The 14,336-nt window shown below is 36.6% G+C and overlaps 1 protein-coding gene across 1 annotated transcript; it reads left to right on the forward strand.

Annotated features, from left to right (window-relative positions):
* Positions 1-3,751: 3,751 nt before the first annotated feature.
* LOC141781560 (uncharacterized) lies at positions 3,752-14,077 on the forward strand. The gene is made up of 18 exons (XM_074657376.1): positions 3,752-4,252; positions 4,334-4,449; positions 5,602-5,705; positions 5,779-5,953; positions 7,013-7,127; positions 7,201-7,283; positions 7,360-7,529; positions 7,683-7,838; positions 7,966-8,076; positions 8,154-8,353; positions 9,976-10,371; positions 10,499-10,614; positions 11,997-12,088; positions 12,159-12,336; positions 12,404-12,521; positions 12,628-12,713; positions 13,737-13,828; positions 13,929-14,077. The coding sequence occupies exons 1-18, from the start codon at positions 3,881-3,883 to the stop codon at positions 13,985-13,987; spliced, it is 2,739 nt and encodes a 912-aa protein (XP_074513477.1). The 5' UTR covers positions 3,752-3,880; the 3' UTR covers positions 13,988-14,077.
* Positions 14,078-14,336: the final 259 nt, after the last annotated feature.

The raw sequence follows: 14,336 nt of genomic DNA on the forward strand, positions 1-14,336 counted from the left end.
TTTCATGAAAAAAGTCATGTTGAAAAATTTCATTAAAAAAGTCATGTCGAAAAATTTCATAAAAAAAAGTCATGTTGAAAAATTTCATTAAAAAAAGTCATGTTGAAAAATTTCATGAAAAAAAGTCATGTTGAAAAATTTCATGAAAAAAGTCATGTTGAAAAATTTCATTAAAAAAGTCATAGTATGATATGTCGAAAAATTTCATGAAAAAAAGTCATGTTGAAAAATTTCATGAAAAAAAGTCATGTTGAAAAATTTCATGAAAAAAAGTCATGTTGAAAAATTTCATGAAAAAAAGTCATGTTGAAAAATTTCATGAAAAAAGTCATGTCGAAAAATTTCATAAAAAAAAGTCATGATGAAAAATTTCATAGAAAAAGTCCTAGTATGGTATGTCGAACAATTTCATGAAAAAAAGTCATAGTATAATATGTCAAAAAGTTTCATGAAAAAAAGTCATGTCGAAAAATTTCATGAAAAAAAGTCATGTTGAAAAATTTCATGAAAAAAAGTCATGTTGAAAAATTTCATGAAAAAAAGTCATGTTGAAAAATGTCATGAAAAAAAGTCATGTTGAAAAATGTCATGAAAAAAAGTCATGTTGAAAAATTTCATGAAAAAAAGTCATGTTGAAAAATGTCATGAAAAAAAGTCATGTTGAAAAATGTCATGAAAAAAAGTCATGTTGAAAAATTTCATGAAAAAAAGTCATGTTGAAAAATTTCATGAAAAAAAGTCATGTTGAAAAATTTCATGAAAAAAGTCATGTTGAAAAATTTCATTAAAAAAGTCATGTCGAAAAATTTCATAAAAAAAAGTCATGTTGAAAAATTTCATTAAAAAAAGTCATGTTGAAAAATTTCATGAAAAAAAGTCATGTTGAAAAATTTCATGAAAAAAGTCATGTTGAAAAATGTCATTAAAAAAGTCATAGTATGATATGTCGAAAAATTTCATGAAAAAAAGTCATGTTGAAAAATTTCATGAAAAAAAGTCATGTTGAAAAATTTCATGAAAAAAAGTCATGTTGAAAAATTTCATGAAAAAAAGTCATGTTGAAAAATTTCATGAAAAAAGTCATGTCGAAAAATTTCATAAAAAAAAGTCATGATGAAAAATTTCATAGAAAAAGTCCTAGTATGGTATGTCGAACAATTTCATGAAAAAAAGTCATAGTATAATATGTCAAAAAGTTTCATGAAAAAAAGTCATGTTGAAAAATTTCATGAAAAAAAGTCATGTTGAAAAATTTCATGAAAAAAAGTCATGTTGAAAAATTTCATGAAAAAAGTCATGTTGAAAAATTTCATGAAAAAAAGTCATGTTGAAAAATGTCATGAAAAAAAGTCATGTTGAAAAATGTCATGAAAAAAAGTCATGTTGAAAAATTTCATGAAAAAAAGTCATGTTGAAAAATGTCATGAAAAAAAGTCATGTTGAAAAATGTCATGAAAAAAAGTCATGTTGAAAAATTTCATGAAAAAAAGTCATGTTGAAAAATTTCATGAAAAAAAGTCATGTTGAAAAATTTCATGAAAAAAGTCATGTTGAAAAATTTCATTAAAAAAGTCATGTCGAAAAATTTCATAAAAAAAAGTCATGTTGAAAAATTTCATTAAAAAAAGTCATGTTGAAAAATTTCATGAAAAAAAGTCATGTTGAAAAATTTCATGAAAAAAGTCATGTTGAAAAATTTCATTAAAAAAGTCATAGTATGATATGTCGAAAAATTTCATGAAAAAAAGTCATGTTGAAAAATTTCATGAAAAAAAGTCATGTTGAAAAATTTCATGAAAAAAAGTCATGTTGAAAAATTTCATGAAAAAAAGTCATGTTGAAAAATTTCATGAAAAAAGTCATGTCGAAAAATTTCATAAAAAAAAGTCATGATGAAAAATTTCATAGAAAAAGTCCTAGTATGGTATGTCGAACAATTTCATGAAAAAAAGTCATAGTATAATATGTCAAAAAGTTTCATGAAAAAAAGTCATGTCGAAAAATTTCATGAAAAAAAGTCATGTTGAAAAATTTCATGAAAAAAAGTCATGTTGAAAAATTTCATGAAAAAAAGTCATGTTGAAAAATGTCATGAAAAAAAGTCATGTTGAAAAATGTCATGAAAAAAAGTCATGTTGAAAAATTTCATGAAAAAAAGTCATGTTGAAAAATGTCATGAAAAAAAGTCATGTTGAAAAATGTCATGAAAAAAAGTCATGTTGAAAAATTTCATGAAAAAAAGTCATGTTGAAAAATTTCATGAAAAAAAGTCATGTTGAAAAATTTCATGAAAAAAGTCATGTTGAAAAATTTCATTAAAAAAGTCATGTCGAAAAATTTCATAAAAAAAAGTCATGTTGAAAAATTTCATTAAAAAAAGTCATGTTGAAAAATTTCATGAAAAAAAGTCATGTTGAAAAATTTCATGAAAAAAGTCATGTTGAAAAATGTCATTAAAAAAGTCATAGTATGATATGTCGAAAAATTTCATGAAAAAAAGTCATGTTGAAAAATTTCATGAAAAAAAGTCATGTTGAAAAATTTCATGAAAAAAAGTCATGTTGAAAAATTTCATGAAAAAAAGTCATGTTGAAAAATTTCATGAAAAAAGTCATGTCGAAAAATTTCATAAAAAAAAGTCATGATGAAAAATTTCATAGAAAAAGTCCTAGTATGGTATGTCGAACAATTTCATGAAAAAAAGTCATAGTATAATATGTCAAAAAGTTTCATGAAAAAAAGTCATGTCGAAAAATTTCATGAAAAAAAGTCATAGTATAGTATGATGAAAAAAGTGATAAAAAATTCATAATATAGTCTGTTGAAAAAGGTGTACTATGACTTTTTTATCACTTTTTTGGACATACTATGACTTTTTTTGTACTCTTTTGTTATCATGCCATATAACGTCTTGTGAAATAGCTCACGGTGGTAGATAACTGGTTGGATTACTGGAGGTTGTGAGTTCGATCCTTATGTGACACACTGAGTTTTGAGGACTAACTTCAAACAGAGAAGTCAAATAGAAAAGGAAACATTACATCAGAGTATTTGGTCAGATTGCTCAGTATGGTCGATAACTGGTTGGAATACTGGAGGTTGTGAGTTCAGTCCTTATGCAACACTGAGTTTTGAGGGCTAACTTCAAATGAAAAAGTCATAGTATAGTATGTCGAAAAAAGGAAAAAAAAGTCACAGTATAGTATGTTGAAAAACCTTTTAAGATGTATTACATTATGATTATTTCATAACATTTTTTGTGATATACTATACTATGCCTTTTTTTCGACACATTGTACAATGATTTTTTTACATAATATACTATGAGTTTTTTTGATACACTATAGTATGAAATTTTTATTTTGTATTAGTTTTTTAATTTTTAGACAGTGCAAAAATTTGCTTGTGAAAAACACTTTTGTTAGACATGTTCATGCCAAAATGGAACTTGTAAAGAACAGAATAGCAAATTGATCACTGATTTATATTTTTATAAAGTGTCTTAATTTAGTTTTAGATGTTCTTTCATGTAAATTGTGTGGAAGCATCTTTTTCTTTATGTTTGAGCTGCATATCTGTATTGCATTACATTGTTTTACATTGAATTAAAACTTCCACAGAAACAAGAAATGAAGCAAGTATGAGTGATTTTTTTAACATATACTGGTGACATCCCCCTTGATGTGATATAAATGAGACTTTTGTCTTGAGTCTCAGAGGGAGTGTAACCAATTATAAGCTGATTAGTGGATGATTGGACTCAGGTGTGCGGTGCTACTCTGATGAGGCTGACAGACGTTTGATAAGTGGTGTGCTGCCTATAGTGGGTCAGACAGGAGGAGTGTTTGCTTTCTGAACCAGTCTGGTGTGTTTCAGTGACATGGAGTTCTTGTGTTTTTGGGTTAACCTCCTTGTTGGACTCTGTGTTGGGTCATCTTTTGCTTTTCCACCCAAAGATTATGCACAGCATGCCTTATTTCAAAGGCCTCAGTTCACAGGGAGCTTTCAACACCCTGAGCAACAGAAGGCTCCAGCTGAGGAACGAGAGCAGGTGAATACCGTCGGAGTCACCTGCCATTCGGACTCGGTGGAGATTGTTATCAAAGCTGACATGTTTGGAGTTGGAGCTCCTGTTAATGTTGATGAGCTACGCCTCGGAGTGGAGCACAGTGATTACTGTGGAGCTACAGCGTCTGCAGGAGATGAGTACAGAATCATTGTTGGACTCGTGGACTGCGGCACCAAACACTGGGTAACCGTATATTTACTGCAATTCATACACTTAATATTATACATTATAACTTCTAGTTCTAAGCATATCTACTCTCCACAGATGACTGAAGACTCTCTGGTCTACACAAACCTCCTCATCTACTCTCCTGAGGCCTCTCCAGGCGGGGTGGTTCGAATGGATGAGGCTGTAATTCCAATCGAGTGTCACTACGAAAGGTCTGTCTTTTAAAGCTCAACTTTTAACCCCTCTGAGATCCACAATAGTTGTTCTTGTAATTCATTATTTAAACTGAATTGTGAAAGTGTATAAGGGTTTAAAACATGATAGAAGTATATGATGTTCATCCTCATGCTCTATTATGTCTCATAAGTTTTTGCATCAATTTTTGGGTTGATACCATTTGTTACACAGATTTGATGCTAAATTTAACCATTTTTTACCACTTGAGAATTGATAAAAATGATCAATAATCCCTCAAAAATACCACATTAAGACACCAAGACCTGGAGGAACACCATAGAAAAAGTCATGCTGTGATTTGGGATCAAAAACCTTTGACATTTCTGCAAAAATTGCATTTTTCGGCGATTAAATGGCAAGCACCTCTGTTTTGTAAATTGCTCAGAAACCCCCTTATTGTCAATCTAGCTAGGAAAGCCATCCATCTTCTGAATGCTCTAGGTCTCTAGTTTGTGGCTGTAAAGTTTCATGAGTCTGTGATTATCCTAGAGGTCACCACAGGTCATTTTATACAGCGAGGTCAAGTTTAAAAAAAAGTCTTACTACAATGAAATGTCTCCTATGGGGACTAACAACATCACACATGAATACAGTTGGGCTCATTGGATCCACAAGAGTCTCAGCTTTACAGTGAAACCCAATTTATGTAATTCAAGACTGTTTAGGGACCCCAGAATGCAGAAATATACCACACAACACACCATTTTAGAATAGGGAAAAATAACCCATTTAGACTGCATGCATAAAACTGCATGTGATTATCATAAAGTGGGCATGTCTGTAAAGGGGAGACTCGTGGGTACCCATAGAACCCATTTTCATCCACATATCTTGAGGTCAGAGGTCAAGGGACCCCTTTTGAAAATGGCCATGCCAGTTTTTCCTCGCTAAAATTTAGCATAACTTTGGAGCGTTATTTAACCTCCTTCTCGATGGTAGCAGGACTTCGTAGGTATGGATGGCTTAGGTTTTCTAGTTTCATGATATCTGTAGCATCACTCTAGCCCTACTGAACCTACTAGAGCCTCTGAAAGACAGTAAAGTCAGTCAGGATCGCGGGTCTCAGAGGGGGTTAAAGATCTCTGGACTGTCTCACTTTTTAAAATGTTGTTTTTTCTGTTTCTTAGGAAGTACAGTTTATCCAGTTCTTCCCTCTCGCCTACCTGGATCCCCTTCATGTCCACCCAAGCTGCAGTGGAAACTTTAGAGTTTGGCTTGAGAATTATGACGAGTGGGTTTCTTTCATTTCTCATGTTTTTGTTTTGTTTATTTTGCACTTAACTACTTTTTCTACTTTTGTGCAGATGACTGGCAACATGAAAGAAGCGCTAACGTGTTTTACCTCGGTGAGCCCATCGGCATGGAAGCCTCGGTCAGAGTCGGACATCACATGGGGCTCCGAGTGTTTGTGAGCAGCTGTGTGGCTACACTTCAACCAGACATCTACTCTGTTCCCAGATATGTCTTTGTTGAAAATGGGTAAGCCCTTTAAACACTTGGAAGGCTGCAACTTGATGATGATAAAGTGGAAACACGGTTGGACATCTTAGTTTGTTTACAGGTCAAAGTATTGCTGCATTGTGTAACGCCTTTAGTGGCGCCGTTTGAGGTCTGAAATCGTCTCAAGTATTACACTCTAGCTAGCTGAAACTAGTTTGGTTTTTACCATTTTTATATAGTAAAACAAGTTGGATTAACTCAATGACATTTAACTGCATTTTGGCATTGAAGGGCAGATTAGCCGCTACTAGCATAACTCGCCTGAATTTCCAACCCAAAACAAAGAAAATGGAAGCAAAGACGCTGCCATTTTGGACTGAAAACACTTATTATATTTATAATATTATTATTCAACATAGGCCATTTCAGTAGAATATGACAATAGATTAGAAGTAATTTTGTTTTACTTTTAGGCGGCCGTTTTATTTATTTATTTTTTTGTTTTCAGTCCAAAATGGCGGAATCATAGCTTTGCTGCTGGGCGCTGATGTTGCAATGGAATGAACAATTGACTTTCACTTCTTGGCAGTATACGTTCTTTGCCCAAACTGTTGGTGGTCAAGTTGCATTGTGGGTAATGTAGTCTTGCTGTCCATTGCGAGTGACAATGTTATAGAAGTGCAACACTAAATCGGCGGAGTACTCTTAAAGCTAGGGGTTGGTAATCTTGAGAAACTAGCAAGAGTACGCTGGAATTAAAAAATGACCAAACCTAAAGAAGTTGTAGTTTTGTTGCCTAAACCTAAAGAAGCGTTTTTGTTTGTGTTCAAAAAGTGATGTTTCATACAGTTTTACAACAGGTTAGAACGTGTTTACATTCTTTACTTTCACTTTCACAACGTAGCAGGTGCAGTAGGCCCCTAATGACCCACATCTATGGGGCTTATAGCAACTGATAACACCTATTTAATGGTCAAATCAGCTGGGCAGGCATTTGATTTATTGGATGTTGGGATGTAAAGAGATTTTCAACAAATATAACCAGAAATGTTTTTGAAGATGATTACCAACACAAGCTTTTTTGTTTTCTTTATATAGGTGCTTGGGTGACTCCAAGCTTCCAGGTTCTACGTCCCACTTCTCCAGGACACAAGATGACAAGCTCCGCTTGGTCATCGACGCCTTTAGGTTTCATAATGAGGAGAGAGGAGAGGTGAGGCTCTACTTACGTCATGATTACATACACAGTACTTTGTTTTACTTTTGTTTGTTGTTGTTTTTTACAGCTCTACATCACATGTCACCTGCATGCTGTACCAGTAAATGATGCAGAGGCACCAGATAAGGCGTGCACTTTTGTAAATGGAAGGCAAGTGAGAGATCCAGTATGAAATGTGTCACAGTAAACTTGGAAATGTGTGCTGAATGTTTTCATTGCTTTTCAGATGGAGGTCAGCTGACGGCAATGACTACTTATGTGGGTATTGTCAAAGCCAAAATGAAGCTGACCAAACCCGTAGTAAGCCCAGCAGCCCTGATAAGGTTGGGCCTCGTGGGTTTGGGAAACCAGATGAACCTGAACCCTTGTGGAGAAGCGGACTGAGGACCAACACAGGTTCGGCTTCTTATAGAAACTTATTATATAATGGGGGTCTTGGCTGCAGATGTTTCCATGATGAGCAAATCATTATTCAACATTAATGTCCGGCTTCATACGTGGTTTTGGACCTGCAACTCTAACGATGTATCGTGCTTGTTTATATGTTAGTGTGGGAACAGGAGGCGAGGGTGGGTCCGATGATGGTCTTGCCAGCCAGGCAGAAGAGTGGGCCTATACCTGATGAAGAGCTTCCTCCTGTTCTCAATAAAATCAGACCTTCACTGTACGGCAGCCGGTGGAGAAGTGGAGTTAAAGACAGAATTGGTAAGAGTTTAAATCATTAGAAGATTATCTCTGCTAATTTAGAGCCTTTTTTTTTAGGCTCCTATTTTGTCCATTAAGCATTTTCTGCTCAGCAAAAAGATCTTAATGCTATTAATTGTATTTCTAGATCACAAGAAGGGACCGCTTCCTGGTTCACCATCTACACTAGACCACATGGAGGGTCTGACTTTTTCTTCTAAGCAGAATAAAGATGTCAAAAGTGGAACAGATCTAAAAGGTAAAAATGTGAAGCATTTTTTTAAATGGAACTTTGGGATGCAAATTAAAAAAACAAACTTGTTTATCTAATTGCAGATGGAGATGCTGAGAAAGTTTCTGCACCTCTAGAAAAGGTTTCTCCTGAGCTCAGCTTGAAATCGAAGGCAGCGGTGGTGCTCGACAAAAACAGCACGGCGGCCCTCGACGACGTCAACCCGACTGCTCAGTTAATGGTGGATGTGACCAAACCGTCAAATGCAACACAATCTGACCTTCCAGATAAAAATGAACCAAAAAGATAAACTACTAAAACTATTTCTTTGCTTTCTTTTTATTTAAATGTTGTGCTGTTAATGCTTACCTTTTTCCTGCAGCAGCTCACACCTGGAAGAAAATTAGTCGGTTCCAAAAACATTAAATTATTATTAAAACTGCAGTCGGCAACTTTGCGCAAACATGATAAAGTTATTTTAAACTGTCACTGTATCCTGAGATGAGGTGCTGTGAAATCATGCAAATGCCATTAGGAGGACATGGCACCATGTCAGGGATATAGTGACCATAAAAATAACGTATAATTGCTCAAAGTTACTGACTAGATCTTTAAATCTTGGGAAAAACATTGATGTTTAAAGGACCTATGTGGAAGATTTAGTGGCATCTAGCGGTGAGGTTCCAGATTTGTAATACCCCTCTGTTCACCCTTGTAAAGACAAGCTTGTAGAGAATATACGGTGGCCTTCAGGTAACGTGAAAGGTCGTCTCTAGAGCTGGGCTGCGGTCAAAAATGACATCTAATTACGCCTAATGTCTTTTCCTAACCACTTTTCCTTGACCTCGATAGAAAACGTCATGAGGGCAAGGAAAGATGTGAAGGAGAATTCAGAAGGACTTAAGAGAATCTTACACTACACTTGCACTATAAGCTCCGTAATTATGATCGGACGGGTTTTAGTGAAGTGGTAAAACTACAATGTTCTGAAGATGGACTACAAAAGGCGCTGCTTTCCTCCCCTGTGCATTTCTTAAATATCTCTTTCAGTGACAGACTGCTTCACCCGCGGTGTCTGAACGAGCGATACCACAGGTCCTCAACATATAATAAAGGATTATCTGACCTAGCGTGGACAACCGATGAAAAATATCACTTCATTACCAAGGTTGGAATTAAAATAAAAAAGGAATAACCTACAGGCTACCACAAGCGTTTATATGATAAATATTGAGTTATGGGGAAGTACTAGAGCCATTGAATGTATATTTCTTCCTACTCCTTTTCGGGCATAATATTTATTTATATTCAAAATAAATAAATAGAAATAAAGTGAAACAGAATGGTCGTCACTGTCCACTCATCTTTATCTACATGACTTGTTGGAAAATAATATGCAAGATAGGCATATCTTTTGTTTTTGTAACGGCAGAATAGTGTCACTTTAAAAGTTGCAAGGAATTGTGGGACAGCATTCTCTCCGTTCCCTTGGTAAAGGATGCTCCAGTGCATCCTCTGCTAAAGGAGATAATAAAGGAAGCATTGAAGCACCTTTGCTTAACATTTAGAGGATTCAAACAGCTCTTATCGTGGCTACCACTCAGATACATCCGGGTCATTTCACTTTTCTTTTCGACCGCAGCCCCTATGAGAAGTTTCTGGCCGCACCATTGGCTGGTTTGTGGGCCAATCACAGGCGTGTATCTCAGCGTGACTGCAGCTTTAATTCTCAGTTAATTGGTAATTGCTTCCAGCTGCCGTCTCCATGTGATGTGATTGGTCTGAACTGGGAAATGTTGGACATTGAGTGTTTGAACCTTCTGCATCTTGTTTAACATACAGTATAACTGGATTTCCTTAAGTTCCCATTAGCCTGCTTGTCTTTACTGACTGTATTGAGGCTTTGCTGTGTTGTTGTGAGAAAAGAGCACGATGCAGATCGCAGGTCGCTCAGCCTCTCTGGCACTGCTGCTCCTATCATTTGCTTTCGGTGTTACAGACGCCATTCGAGCTTTGAAAGACGGACCCATGATCGATGCTGAAGGAAGGGAATATAAATCTGCCATTTTAAAAACTGATGCAGAAAACATCAGCGGACCACGATTCAACGACGGATCCCCGGTCCGTGTACGATGCACCGAAGCGTCCATGGTTATTGTGGTAAAGGCTGACCTGTATAACAACAGACGCATCTTGTCACCTGGGGAGCTTTTTTTAGGTGAAGTCGAGCATTCGCAGAGCAGTCGGTGCCGAGCTGTTGCTGCTGGTAACCATGAATATGTCATTGAAGCTGGACTGCAAGACTGTGGCTCCAAATTAACTGTAAGTTGTTGATGATGGACAGACGATGATGATGGATATATCTGTGGCTGTTTGAGTTTTGACTTGCTGTTTTTCAGAAGATTTTAATGTGATTTTTTTTTTTTTTTTTTTTTATATTCATCTCTAGATATCTGAGGACTTTGTGATCTACTCAAACAAGCTGATAATCTCACCAGCTGCCAGTTACCATGGCATTATAAGGGTGACCCGTGCTGTCGCTCCTGTTTCCTGTCACTATAAAAGGTGAGATTCGGCACACGCCCCGTTTGGAGAAGCAGACAGGAGTTACCGCACGGAAGCTAAGTAATGTGGACGGGGCCGGCAGCAAAACATATTTAGCGCCTGAAAGAAAGGCCCACCTAAAAAAATGAATAGCGATTTAAGTGTACGCTATATTAAGAATATTTTCAGCGTTGCACCTTACCACCAGACAGCCCTTTCCGATGGGGAACTGAAGTCGTTCTCTCGCCAAAGCCGCCAGACTCCATTGAAAAATTTTTCCTCAAAGAATCATGACGGTTTTGGGCCCGATTCCTCCTTCCCGACCAATCGTCAGGAAAGCCCCGTCATTTTGATGGTTCTAAAGATTATCTTGCCAGATGTTCCTGTGCTGTGAGGTATGTTAAGAGTGTTTTTTACATCCCCTGATCAGCTCAGAAGTCCATCGTGGCCGCATCGATCTCAAACAGTAAATATTAAACATGTTCAATGTTGATGATGGGATATCCTGTTGTGTGCGGGGAACCCCGAGGACAGACGATGAAGCAGTCACGTAGGAAAGAACGATATCCAACTGAGAACCAAGCTGACTGAAGAAGGAAGGACAACCACCGCCGCTGCGGCTAATGCTAAACGTCAAAAATAAAGTAAGATGGAGCTCAGAAATGGACGACCAACTTGTTGATTTGTGGCAACAATACAAGTGTTTATTAAACGTGTCTCCATGACTTCATCCATCCATTCTTTGTGAATTTTCAGTACAAAGTAGAGCAAAAACTTGCTAATCCTTCCTGCCCATTGTCCACCATGTTTGTTTTCACTAAAGTCACGTTTGAGCACGAGAGATTTTGCAAGATTTCCATTTTTTTCTTGTCGTTGATGAATGAATCTGTAGTGTGTGGTGTGCTGTTTTGGCCATATCGGTGCTCTCCACACACTATAGGAATAAAACTGTTAAATTTAACATATGTCGTTATGTGTGGGCTCTCACATTTTCAACATCTGTTAAGATTTGAAAAATCTTTTAGTGTGGGTCAACGTTTGTTTGTGCTAAAGCAGCAACTCTCGTGATCTGCGAGAAAGTAAAATTACTGTTTTTTTCAAGTCTGGTTGCCTTGGCAAAAGCATAGATTACAGTTCCCTGACTGTAGGCCTATAACTGTCTCACGCTAAACCGGAAAAAATATTGTATTTTTTAGGTGGCCGTTTCTTTTAGGTGACTAAAATACGTTTTGCTGCCGGCCCCGTCCACAGCAGTACATTGCTTTGCTTCTGTGCGGTAACTCCTGTCTGCTTCTCCAAACTGCCGACCATCATCTACTGTAGCTAACACACTGACTCTGGATAAGTACCTCATAAAACCCGACTTCAAAACACCCAAACTATCCTTTAATTTCCTGGGACAGGACACACCTTGTGAGCAGTAATAACGCTCAGTGGTCGCCTCCGGCCCTCTCTACTCCTGCAACAGCTGCTTTCTCTCTAAAGCTGATGACAGGTATGTGTGGACTCTTTAACTTGTTTTTCTTGATAAGTGTGCATGCAGTGATGTCCGTGTCTACGTGTAGATGACTGGACGAGAGAGATGTTGTCCAGAGTCTTCTACACTGGAGACCTCCTGCACCTCGAGGCATCGTACTCTGGTCCTGATTCAGGACAAAGACGACTCTTCGTCGACAGCTGTGTCGCCACTCTGTCACCCGACGCAGCATCAGTCCCTAGATACTACTTCATTGAAAACCACGGGTAAGAGTAGCTCAGTGTATAGTCTGAAACCACAAGTTGGCTTTTGACTGAAAATTACTTTTCCCAGGTGCCTTGCTGACGCAAAAGAGGAAGGATCAAACGCACTGTTCAAACCCAGAACGAGGGCTTCTTCTCTTCGACTGCAGCTCGATGCTTTCCTGTTTCACCAGGACTCAAGGAACTCAGTGAGACACTTTTATAAACTGCATGATTTAAAACATTTTTAAAAATGCTCTGGGGTTGTATCATGACATTTCTGTGGTCTCCTCTTTTTTTTCTTTTTTTTTTTAGATATTTATCACTTGCCAGCTGAAAGCAACCTCTGAACTGTGGACGAGCAGCTCCGTCAACAAAGCCTGCAATTATGTACATTCAAGGTGATTTTTATTTTGTGTATTTGTGGAGGCAATTTCTGTAAAGAAGAACTCGAAAATCGAGTCTTTTAAAGGTTTAATAAGCACTTGCAAGTGGGCAAACGACCATCAACATAAATGTTCAGGGCTGAGAGCCCCGAGTCTCTCCGTTTCGTGACATTTATACCCTTGCGTGCATGCTCAGTCGTATATCTCACATTGTTTGTCTGACTGACACTTCTGTCCTTTTTAGGGTTACTTGTCCTCAAATAGGCGCTACAAGTTTGTTGACTACGTATGCAACACCGAAACAGAAATAGGCTTTAAGGGCAATGAGTGTCACCTGTCATGACCTTAGGAATGTGCAGCATGTTTGTATTTTTCCAGCACAGTATTGTAGCTCCTTAATTTATTATAAAAAAACTTTTCTACAGGTTTGGAAAGTTTAAGTGGTTTAGGTTTAGAAACATTTATTTATAATTCAGTTTAATCCAGACTGAACTATTCAGGCGTCAGTATACTAAAGTCTAAAACATCTGTCGTCCTGTGATGTGTTTTTCATTGTTTGTACTCAGACATTTAGGATTTAAAGTGTGTGAAGTTAATAGGCTTATTTTGAGCTTTAGAGTGTTTTTGAGGGTGTTAACATTACCCATGGGGCATATGTATAAAAAAAGGGCAACAATTTCTCAATGGATTTTGATGTAAATGCCCTCAAATTAATTAATTCTCTAATTCCCTCTAACCTTAATCATTGTTTAATTTAAAATCTTAAAACACTACAGTGTACATCTTAGTCTGCACTGCAAATTTAGACACATTTAACACAACAAGTTGAGACTTTTTATACCCGAATAAGTCATAATTTCTCTTAATAATTAAAACTATGAAAGCAAACATGGAGAAACTGCAGAGAAACTGAACTACGAGTCTGGGAATGAAATGTTATGCCAAACCGCGACTACATTATGTCTACTGCAAGTATATTAAAGCTGACAATCAAATTATAAAGATTTTATGAATAATTCTGTATAACTTTCTCATCAGATGGATGAATGTGGATGGGAGCGATGTGTGTCGATGTTGTGACAGCACCTGTGACAAAAGTTCTCCCAATCTGAGACGTCGGCTCGCTAAAGGTATGCTTTATATATAGTTTCATAACTAGTGTAAACCTGTGGTATTTCTGTGCTAAAGTCCCAGCTAAATGCTTCTCCTATGACCATTTAGATTTTTCAGATATCACGTCGTGTGGAACTGTGACGCTTGGCCCTTTGATGGTTTTCCCCAGCAAGTAGGAAAAGAACACAAATCCAGACAAACTGTCAATACTTCAATAATATTTTTTATTTTCTTGGCGTGGTGACATTAAAAATCAACCATCCTAAGTTCTGTGTCCTTTCGATAATTTAAATAATTTTATTACTTGAGTTCTATTTATATAATTGGCAGTACAGTCCTTAAGGAACAGCGACACTACATTAAAATGCTCAGTTAAACTGTATATAGGTATCGTTATTATAATATGTACATTAACAGTAACACCAGTAATTGTGATAACATTAAAGGGATAGTTTGGGAGTTTTGAAGTGGGGTTGTATGAGGTACTTATCAAGAGTGTGTTACCTACAGTTGATGACGGTCGGC

Source organism: Sebastes fasciatus, chromosome 13 (assembly GCF_043250625.1).
Source record: "Sebastes fasciatus isolate fSebFas1 chromosome 13, fSebFas1.pri, whole genome shotgun sequence".
NCBI classification, from domain to species: Eukaryota; Metazoa; Chordata; class Actinopteri; order Perciformes; family Sebastidae; genus Sebastes; species Sebastes fasciatus.